General features: G+C 33.8%; 1 protein-coding gene and 1 long non-coding RNA gene across 2 annotated transcripts in view; one reads left to right on the forward strand and one right to left on the reverse strand.

The window, feature by feature from the left end:
- Positions 1-13: 13 nt before the first annotated feature.
- On the reverse strand, positions 14-3,591 carry LOC111696264 (uncharacterized). Its single transcript, XR_002764035.1, has 3 exons — positions 3,455-3,591; positions 1,116-1,238; positions 14-115 (listed from the first exon to the last, which is right to left on the reverse strand). It is a non-coding gene; the product is annotated as an uncharacterized LOC111696264 (long non-coding RNA).
- A 6,537-nt stretch (positions 3,592-10,128) lies between these two features.
- The window catches only part of LOC111696252 (corticotropin-releasing factor receptor 1), a 41,075-nt gene continuing 39,525 nt past the window's right edge, over positions 10,129-11,678 (forward strand). The window contains exon 1 of the mRNA XM_023465805.1: positions 10,129-10,183. Coding sequence (XP_023321573.1) covers positions 10,129-10,183 — 55 coding nt within the window. The remainder of the gene's footprint in view (positions 10,184-11,678) is intronic.

The following is an 11,678-nucleotide window of genomic DNA, read 5'->3' on the forward strand; positions in this document are numbered from 1 at the left end:
CGCACTAAGTCGTCAATAAAGTATCATACGCTATGTTATATTTTCCTACAGGGCAAAGAGTTCTATTTACAAATCTATATTCTGATATTAAACTGGTCCCAGTACTACCACTCTTCTGAAAAAAAATTTTTAAAATATTTTGAATCTTTCCTAAACTTCTTTGTCTAAAAACATAAGATGTCTAGTTGAATTTTAAGAGAAAATAGGTGTTTTTCCTGTATTCCATATATTGATATTATCTCAGGTTATTCATGTTTAAATTTACAAGAATAACTATATGTCATGAATATTTAAAAAAAATATTATAACATTTCAACTGATGCCAGGAATCAAGGTAAAAAAATAGCTCCACAGATATAAAAAACAAATAGATATGTCCATAACATTAGATCAAAGGCAGGTAACTTGAAAAGAAAAAATCTCAAAAGTATTCCTTCGCAATAGGGGGGAAATATAGGATACTAAAGTGGCCTTCCATTAAAAGTTTTACAAGCCCGATTTATATCGGTACTCTTTGATACTCAAACTCTGGATGACAATGAGAAATAAAGTGTTTCTTTTATCTTAAAAAGATACCAGTTCTGCCAATTTTCTTTCTTGAGTCCTGTTTATGCTGCATTGAATCAGCGAGTTACTTTTATGGAGAACACACCATTTAAAAAGAGTGTTCGCGAAAAGTAAAAGGGGGTATAGGCTTCCGGCGAAAAATCATCGATGGTGATTGTTACTAATCTTATTTCTAACTGTTGCGTCTATAAGGAGAAAATTGTTAAAAACGACTTATACCGAAGAACGTAGCATCCACACAAATTCAGAAAGATGCAATATTCGACTCGAAGCGTTAAAAATTAATTAAATTCCAAAAAAAAATCATTCAGATATAAGAACATATAATCATCGATAATTTTTCGACGTATTCGCATAAAGTTGATATTTCATAATATAATTGTTTCATTTACGATGTACTTAAAACGACGATTTTTTTGGCCGCTAGGTGTCGTTGAAGTCTATTCCACGTAGAACTCCAGAATCATCGAGAGCAGAGAGACCTAGCGGCAAAATAAACGTCACTTTAACATAAGGTAGACAGTCCCTTTAGTTACTTATTTTTAGACCTGTACTAGGAGAGGTAGCTGCCAGGAGAGGACCCCCTTGAGATGCCGAACCACCACAAGAACTGGACGTCGGGAATCACAATCTTCACTCTCAACAAAGATCCGTATAGCGCCCCGGTCAAGCTGAAATATAAATACATATATAGCGCCCCGGTCAAGCTGAAATATAGATAGATATAGCGCCCCAGTCAAACTGAAATATAGATATGTGAAGTGCCCCGGTCAAGCTAAATGAATGATCCGTAAAGCGCCCCGGTAAAGCTGAAATATGGATCTGCATAGTGCCCCGGTCAAGCTAAAATAAAGATCCATAAAGCACCCCGGTAAAGCTGAAATATGGATCTGCATAGTGCCCCGGTCAAGCTAAAATAAAGATCGATAAAGCACCCCGGTAAAGCTGAAATATAGATCTGCATATTGCCTCGCCAGTCAAGCTGAATATAAAGCGCCTTGGTCAAGCTAAAATATAGATCCGTAAGCGCCCCGGTCAAGGTGTAATATAGATCTATATAGTGCATCACTTGTCAAGCTGAATATATAGCGCCCCGGTCAAGCTGAAATATAGATAGATAAAGCGCCCCAGTAAAGCTGAAATATGGATCTGCATAGTGCCCCGGTCAGGCTAAAATAAAGATCCACAAAACGACCCGGTAAAGCTGAAATATGGATCTGCATAGTGCCCCGATAAAGCTAAATTAAAAATCCGTAAAGCACCCCGGTAAAGCTGAAATATGGATCTGCATAGTGCCCCGGTCAAGCTAAAATAAAGATCGATAAAGCGCCCCGGTAAAGCTGAAATATGGATCTGCATAGTGCCCCGGTCAAGCTAAAATAAAGATCGATAAAGCACCCCGGTAAAGCTGAAATATAGATCTGCATATTGCCTCGCCAGTCAAGCTGAATATAAAGCGCCTTGGTCAAGCTAAAATATAGATCCGTAAGCGCCCCGGTCAAGGTGTAATATAGATCTATATAGTGCATCACTTGTCAAGCTGAATATATAGCGCCCCGGTCAAGCTGAAAAATAGATACACATAGCGTCCCAGTCAAGCTGAAATATAGATGTGCTTACATAAAGCACCCCAGTCAAGCTAAAATATAGATACATATAGCGCACCGGTCAAGCTGAAATATAGATACATATATGCGCCCCAGTCGAGCTTAAATAAAGATACGTATAGTGCCCTGGTTAAACTGAAATATAAATCCATATAGTGCCCCGGTCAAGCTGAAATATAGATACGTAGTGCCCCGGTCGAACTGAAATACAGATCCCTATAGCACCCTGGTAAAGTTGAAATAAAAATAATTTCTAAAGAAGCCATTTTTTACGTGGATGCAAAATCCATTTTTAATTAAATCATATTTTACAAAAAAGTTTCAATTTTTCTTTCTATTATTTTTGTCTTTTAGTAATTTTGATTCAAAAACATAAAAGTGTATCAAATTCTTTTATTGAAAAATCTGATAGAAATATAAAGTAATATCAACCAAACTATGGTTATAATGGAATTCCATTTATTTGGTGAGACCCCTCTATCAAACAAAAGGTCTTGTACTCCAACTAACCTCCAGCTCTTTAAGTACTTGTACTCGAACTAACCTCCAGCTCTTTAAGTACTTGTACTCGAACTAACCTCCAGCTCTCTAAGTACTTGTACTCGAACTAACCTCCAGCTCTCTAAGTACTTGTACTCGAACTAACCTCCAACTCACTAAGTTCTTGTACTCGAACTAACCTCCAGCTCTCTAAGTACTTGTACTCGAACTAACCTCCAAAGATCATTACAATTGAGCAACTTAGGGGGGAGGGGCAGGAGGGTTGAGGATGCCAACCTGGGGTTATGGCTAACTCAGGTTCCCGGAAGCCCTTCACTCGGGTTCGTCTGCATCCAGGAGTCATTGATTGAACAAAACCTGGGCGGATTTAACAGACTCTCCCAGGCGTGTAGTAAATGCGTAACGAAAAGGGGGGGTACTCATGAGTGAAGTCGACTGGGGACCAGACTACCCCCCATCGATTCCCTTTGTTTAATTAATTAATATACGTACGATTCACAATGGTACCCTTTAACCTTTGTCTGATCAAGAATTACCTTGATAACTTTTAATTGTGTTTTTTTTATAAAAGTTATTTGCGCTTTTTCACTTCAGAGACAATGTAAGAATTTTTAACGGAAATCAACACTTTCTTAGTTATTATCCTGATTTGTACTCAAGTATAGTTTTTATTTAAAGGTTGCAGAACTTTAAATTGAACAAGTGTTTTTATATCCAACATTTGTGTCCAAATTTGTTGTTTTAAAAAGTGTAGTTATTATTTAGATACGTAGTCTTACTTTGGAATGTAGATGATGGGATTTGGAGGTGGGAAGGTAGCAGTTGATTTGAGTCGACCAACACAGAGCAACAGCAACAACAATCCGTGTTGTAACATGATCAGATCATTCTGAAGAAAAGTTAAAGAATGAATAAATATGTGAGAGTTCACTTCCCATTAGCAGGGACGTTCAAACGCAGAAAAAGTAAAAACTAACTATAATAAAAAATGGAATCGACAAATCCACGCAAATATTATTTTACAAATATTTTTAAAATTGTGCTTTAAATGTTAGGGGGGAGGGAAGGGGTAAAGGGACTTCACAATATTTTGTTTACGAGAATAAACATCAATGATATCAAATTTCAACTCTTAACTAATTGCACATTTTTCATCCAGAATGATGGCCGCCACAATTAATGGGAAAATTAAAAGGATACACGCGCACAGTGAGTCACTGTGTTGGAATTTACACTTTTCAGGGAAACAAATTTTCAGATATGAAGAAAGGTATAAAGTATTAGAGTCATTTCTAACGTTCTCCAAAACCTTTAAAAAACTACCGTGAGACCTTAAAAAATTGTGAAAAAGGGGGAACACATCTGGACTCGGAAACTTAATTTACAAATGTCCAATTTACATAAAACACTACAATTTTGGATTTTAAAGAGTCCATTTATCTTAATAAGTTATATTACAGCCTACTGTCGAAACTGCTTTAAAAAGACATAATACACACCACAAGTTTAATGATATCTTCCTAGTCCAGTGACTTATGGGGGGTCACTGTTTTAGAGCTTATTTAATTAATAGAAAATACTTATCGCTTCGATGCAATGGGCTGGCCTAATTAAGGGGTTGAAGTTTTTAACCTCTACCTCATTCTTATCAAGATAAGACAAAAAATATTTATTTTGTATTATTTCAGGGTAAGGTTAGGTTAGGACAATTTTTGGGCCGAGCTCTGCGGCTAAGACAATCTAGGGGGCCGAACGCTGAGGCCAGAACAGGCCTTCATTTTCAACAATTTTAAACAAAATTAGTATATATTGAACACTTTCGTTGCGGCTGGGACCCGAGCACTGCAATTTTCTTCACTACGTGCAATATTGGTAATCTGACATTGATTGATTGATTAACGTTTATTTCTATGAGCATCTAAAGGCGAGCTCCTTAAATGATAATCTGACATTTCATTAACTCCCAAAACTAAAAACAAATAATCACGAGAGTGAGACTATGCCGCGTTAAAAATTTACATTGTGAACAAAGACGACTTAAAAAGTTGACGGACTTTTATTCCGTACTCTTTGGTGTTATCAATTGAACGAGGAGAGGAAAGCGAGCTACAACAATTTCTACCCAGAGATAAATTAGGGTTTCCAGTCGTAATTACGCGTGACACTTTCTTTCACTTACAGAGGGGCATTACGCGAAACTACGTGCTAATTACGTATAAAGAAAGTCTAGCATCGCGTAAATAAGGCGTAATTACGAAACCACTCCGTAATTAGTAAAGTACATATTAATTCTCAGAAATGAATATAGATTATAGCGGGAAAATATGTGCGATACAACCATGTCAAATCTGATTGGATGAATTGGATAATTTAAATACTTTCAAATTGAATTAAAATTCGTTTATGTAATGGACCATGGACCAATGTAGAGAAAAAAAAGTAGATGTCAGTTCCACATTTATTGAAAATAGATATCGGTCTAGGTTTACCCTTGTCAGTTCAAACGGTTACAATAACCATCAAAATCGATGTTAAAAACCACAAGAAAATAAACAAACAAAGAAGATTATTTAAACAAAATTAAATGGGCTGTCAAATGGACATAAGGGAAACGAACTCATATCATGAGATGGAAAAAAAATAATATGCAGATATTCACTTTTTAAAAAATGTTTAAAGACAATTATTATTCCTTGAGATTGTTTTTGTCAAATGAAGATTAAAAACAAACTATAAGGATATAAGTATATAATATGTATAATGTTTAAAGTGGTGGTGGTGAGTAGATCTAATTTTAACGAACTTTTACGTAAATCCGGGGGGAGGGGGCGGCTTTTCTAAGGAGGGGTATTTAAACCTTTAAAAGAGTTCGACATAAAAATACTCTTTTTCTCTTAAAAATACTGAATTACAGTTTACAATTGAATAAAAACTATTTTTATATTCATTCCTGTAAGTTCACTCATAAAATCTCTGATGTATTTAGATTCTCGTACTTAAGTAAACTTCTCACAAGGTCCCAAACCTTCTCTAGTACGCTAACTTTTAAATGGTAGAGTTCATGTCCAGGATTGTTAAAGTGTTCTCCTGTAGGCTGGTTAGTATGGAGGTTTCGCTAATTAGGCGTAATTATTGCAATATTTCGTGAAGTTACTTTCGTAGAAATTACGCAAAATTACGGCCTAATTTCGCAAAAGCAATTCGCAAATTACGCATAATTATTACAAAATTTCGTGCAATAATATTGTAAAAATTACGCTAAATCCTGCGAAATTACACGAAATGAAAATTATTTTGCGAAACTGCACGTAATATCGCGTAAGTGAATAATCTAATACGTTGGAAACCCTAACTGCTTATTTTCTCGTCCGAGCCCGGCCTCGAAATCCTTGTCCTTTCATCATTATGTTTTTATAGGGTCCAATCTTGGAAGTTAAACTATTTTTTGAAAATCTCGCCACGTAAGGGTATAAAATATGGCTAAGCTTAAAAGTATTAAAACAATTACATCACATGTATTGGAATCTTTGAATGAATGAGAATGATGTCAAACTTTATTTAGATGAAAATTAAATCTATTCTGCCAACTTAATGTCTAACTTTCAGCCTTTCAGGATATAAAATAATTAGCAAAAAATTCCAAACCTTTGCCTTTCCAGGGAGGGAAGTCAACCTCCCCTGCACAACTTCCGAACCTCATTTTACCTATTTACGGCAGTGCGCGTCCCCATTGGGATTCCAAACCTTCCCCAAACAGTCTTCCGAAAATTATCAACCATTTATAATCATAATCATAATAACCATTTATTTCAATTATTTATCATTTATGTCAATTTCAACTTAACGCGAGACTAATTAGAGGAAAAAGAGGAACAACAGGATATGGGGTTATACATAGGTATGACTCATTTTAACGACGTAGAATAAGTTTTAGTTCATTGTTTTTGTTAACAAAGGTAGCTCGTTTTTAAATTTTTTAAAGTCGTTTAACAACAACCCTTCATTAACGACAGTTAACAAAAACCTTTCATAATAAAAACAGTATATTTGGCGAAGACAATTCTTCGTTAATGATATGCCTTTCTAGAATAAAATCATTTTACACCAATCATGTCATTGATAGAAATTATCAATTATTATCATATCCAATAACTCTAACTTCTAAGAATGTCCTAATTTCATACTTCAAATTTAAGGTGAATACATACGTGAATTAAAACGATGCTTAAAAATGCCCTTTTTGCGTAAAACCTATACATTTTTTACAATCCATAAAGCCTAATTTCTTTTAACATTACAAATAAATCTACAATTTTTATTTCTAAAAGTTGTTAGTTCATTGTCGAAAAATACAAACAATCCACCACTTATAGTTTATATAAATATAATTTAAACAATGAATATGTAACTTTTCTTTTCCTTTCCTTTCCATTTTCTTTTCATTCTATTTTTTATATTTTTTTACAATTGATGGGAAATATTCCCACAATCTATTTCTTTTGTATGTTTTTGATATTTTTCATTTTTAAATAATTACTTACTTACTTACAAGATTTCCATGTGATTTAATTAATAACTTTAGGCATTTTTGAAAAGGTAATTTTCACAATCAAACCATTTTGCTTTTTGTTTTAAGTACCTTATTTAGTAAAGCCTTAAAACTGATGTGAGTAAACCTACAGAGTATAGGAAGACATTTATTTACTAAGAAAAAATTAACAAATAAAATGATAATTATGATCAATGGAAAGCCTGAGCTCTCTGACGGATTCTACGCCTTTCATCTGTCTCGTCCGACGAATTACTCTTCCGTCTTCAGACTCTTTATTTCATTGAAATTATTCCACGCAATTTGCGCATTAGTTTTTGAATCTTGATTTCGCGGATTTTTGTGTGTGTATTAATTATGCGCGCAAGGACACGCAAGCAAATTAATTTTCAAATCTTAATTTTTCGTATTCATGCATTATATCAAGCAACAAATCTTACTAAATCTTATGTTCAAGCGCAATATTATGTAAAAATTGTTACAGAATGTATTCATGCGTTAAATCTTGCAAAAATTATGACTTTAAATTTCTTATACATGTGCACAATTGTTATCTCTAATCGATGAATGTGAATTTTGTGCACAACTGGCTTCATATTGATAAGCAAATAAATCATATCTTGCAAAAAATGCGCAACTGTTAATCTTCTGTAAAAATTGCGGACTTTTGTGAAAATGGAAAACAGGAGGATGGGTTGACAAAAAGATAGATAGATAAATTATATAGATAATTTAGATAGATAGATATTGTTGGAAGAGTAAGAAGGAGAACCAGTTCTTTCAGAACTCTCAAACACACTTCACTCTGCGAGTACAGTCAGTTTAAAGTGGAACAGAAGTCGTCCTTGTTTGTTAACGTTTTTCTAATAGAGAGCTTAAGCAAACAAAAGTCGACTTTAACTTGACTTTTCACGAACAGAAGCCGACTTAAACTTGTAATTAGTCATTCTAAAACTCGACTTTTATTTCCCATTTAAACTAGTTTTTACCACTTTGTGCCATTTTTTATAACTTTAATTTTCTCTCTTTTCATTCCTGGTTTTTCATCAGAACTAAAATTTCCTGTTTTATTATTGTAAAAGCTTTAACGCACAAACTCACAAGTTTCCTTTTGTCGTCCAAAATATGAACATTTTTTAGATCTGCAGGGCACATCTGTTGTTAGCTTTTGTTCTAGGGTAAGGAGAAAAGTTCTCATCGATTTTAACGCGAAGTTTGCAACTATAGGGATGGACAATAGCCAGATTAGTTTTACAGAAACTTTTAATGTTTTAATTTTAAAACTTTATTTTATAGAAGTTTGATTTTATCAAACATGCAAATTTGTTACCCTAGAAAAAAATATAAAGCAAAAACAATTTGGTTTTTTAAACGATAGTTTTTGTTAGTTTTTGTCTTATATTTTCACCTAGGATAACAAATTTGCATGTTTGATGAAAGCAAACTCCATCAGAATACAAATTTTAAACCGTTGAACCTTTCTCAGACCTTTCTAAAACCTTTTAAAAGTATTAAAATATTAAAAGTTTCTGTAAAACGAATCAAGCTATCGCCCATCGCTACTTGCAACCTTTAGATCGCTGTGGGTCGACAAAGAAAGTATAACTGATAAAAATTTAAATTTAAAATCTCTTTGAAAATTGATTATTTCCTTTTGTGGGTTTTCTACAAAAGGGACTTGCGTTTATTTAGTCCAGGTAGAAAAACCACATTATATCTTATAAAGTTTAAAGGGAACCATTATGGAGGGTCATTCTAAAATAGGACTTGGTGAAAATGGGCTCGAAAGAAAAGGATTACCTTAAACCATAAACCTTAAATATCTAAATTGTAAAGTGGCTTTTATTGAGATGAGAGTTTGCTTGCAACTGGGCCTGGGCGTCGTCGTTGCAAAGGAACAAAATTTCTTTCACAGGAACGAACGGAACAGAAATTTTAAAAAATAATAACACGCCAACCCCTATGGACTCATGGCGTCGTTCCTTGAGAATGATTATACACGACGTCACAAGTGTCAAATAGAACAAGGAAAAAAATTTTTTCTCACATTAGTTGACATGTTCTCCAAGATTAAATAAAAATTGTAAGAACAGAAACTAAAGGAAACATAAAATTGCACTTATTTTACAGTAAGATAAGCACTTTATTCTAAAACTATCACTATTTATAACAACTTTGTCGGGCACATAAAACTGTTGACACTTGTGACGTCAGAATACAGCTGTACTCAGAGTGTACACATTCTACGTTGCCATCTATTGTACTAGACTCTATTTGATCCTGTGTACTGTACTGTGGCCTGTGGGTAGTGATGGGCCCGTTTTATATAGCACAACCCTAGGGAAGCAATATCGCGCAATGTTATTGTGATTAGAAACTCAACCTTTTACAAGAGAAATTAAATATAAGGATGCTATAGATGGACTACCGTGCTTAAATAATCTAATTAGTCCAGTTTTAAGTAGACTTTTACGAATATAAACGGAAGATCCTTTCCAGAATACTGTTTGGGGAAGGTTCGGAAGCCCTATGGGGACGCGCACTGCCGCAAATGGGTAAAAGGAGATTCGGAATCTGTGCGGCGGAGGTTGCCTTCCCTCCCTCGTCGCGCAGCCCTATTTATGACTAAAGGGTGTTAAAAAAAGCAAACACTGTTTTCCCTCAGAGGCTTAATAATAATGAAATTAATATCACAATGTCTATAGGATGTTAGGACTACGTGNGGGGGGGGTGTAACAAAAATTCTAAAACATTTTTTAAGTCACATAAATCACATAAAGGCAGGCATAGTTAATGAAAGCAAACAAAAAAAAATTTGCATGATTAAATTTATAATTCTTAGATCTGTAAAATGTAAAAAGACCTTGAATATTTAAAACGATATATTTGAATTCTTGAAGAAAAATGTGCAACACTACAGAATATGTGGAAATAGAAGAAGGTAAAGAAGGTAAAGAAGGTAGAGAAAATGAAATAAATTAAACTTGATCAAAATAGATATATTTTGAAGAGAATTGTCAAGTAAAATTTATTATTCTAACTGGATTGTTAAAAATACTTTATTTTTGTTCAACTGTAGACTATTTCTTTGATGGGGGGAGGGGGAGGGGGTGTAACCCCCTCCTGTATTCATTCATCATGTATTGTACAATATTTAAAATACAATTGTTAAAATCAAATAAGACGAATTTTTACCTTTTTTCCTGATAGTTATCTTAAAAATACAATTGAGATAACAAGATGTACTAGGTTGGACATCATGCAAAATTTGTGTGTTTATGTTGTTGACAAATCAACTTAATTATTATGTAAATAATTATTTCTATAAACAGTTTAAGGTTTAACATTTCATATTTCATATGGTTTCCCACAAAGGATGAGACTGCAAAGACGACCTAAAACTAAAATATGACGATTTCAAGGTTAAATTAAATGTCACAATCTAATAAAAGAGACAGTATTACGTATAGTCGTCTCTGAAGTCTCATCCTTTGTGGGTAACCCTGTACAACAGGGTGACGTTATTTTTATATGATCAACGATGGTAAATTAAAATATTTTAGGCTTTTTTTTATTACTCTTATTAAACAAACTAATTTTGGAATCCTTATATATTTGTATCCTGAGTTTTAAACTATAAACTAAACTATGCTTGATCATGTATCAAAGCTTTATAACATTAGGATACAGAGATATACCTATTATAAAGTAAGAGTTTGAGTCAAGTGATCAAACCTGTAGCTCCGCAAAACCTGAGAGCCATTTTACGGAAATAATAGATAACAAATTTACTTGTGATAGGGCCGAACAAAACATTTCTTCAAAATATATCGATATGGGTATCAAATGATGTATCTCAAGCCGCTGAAAACTGTCCACATGTGTATTTTTATATTTCTTATATTGATTGATTTAGAGCCATGCAAAAAAAGAAATTTCTGTGAAATCACTTTTCTGAATTCAGTGTTATAAGACGGATCTTTTGATCCCCTTATTGATATATCTTAAAGATTTTGGTCTTACTTTCTTATTCTTAAAAAAGCTCTCTGCTCTCCAGTTAAAAAAATTTTATTATTTTTTTGCGCAGATCTTAGAATTTTTAGGGGAAAAATTGAAAAATCGACACACCCATACAAAGCATCTCTATTAAAGATCTGAACTTAAATTGTAAATTATAATTATAATTCCCAGGGTACTCACTACCACCGTTCACCCGCGCAAGTAGCTGAAATGGACCCGCGTTGGAGCAAAAGCCAAAAACAATGGACCCGCGTTGGAGCAAAAGCCAAAAACAGTGGACCCTTGCTGGAGCAAGTGAAATATATTTACCCCTGTTTTTTTATTATATGACGAAGGCTCCGATGTAAAATATGAATATATTTTTTGGAGAGTATATTTACCCCTGAGTGCTCCAAGAAGGGTCTACTGTTTTTGGTTTATACGCATGCGCAGAC

Source organism: Eurytemora carolleeae, unplaced genomic scaffold (assembly GCF_000591075.1).
Source record: "Eurytemora carolleeae unplaced genomic scaffold, Eaff_2.0 scaffold137, whole genome shotgun sequence".
NCBI classification, from domain to species: Eukaryota; Metazoa; Arthropoda; class Copepoda; order Calanoida; family Temoridae; genus Eurytemora; species Eurytemora carolleeae.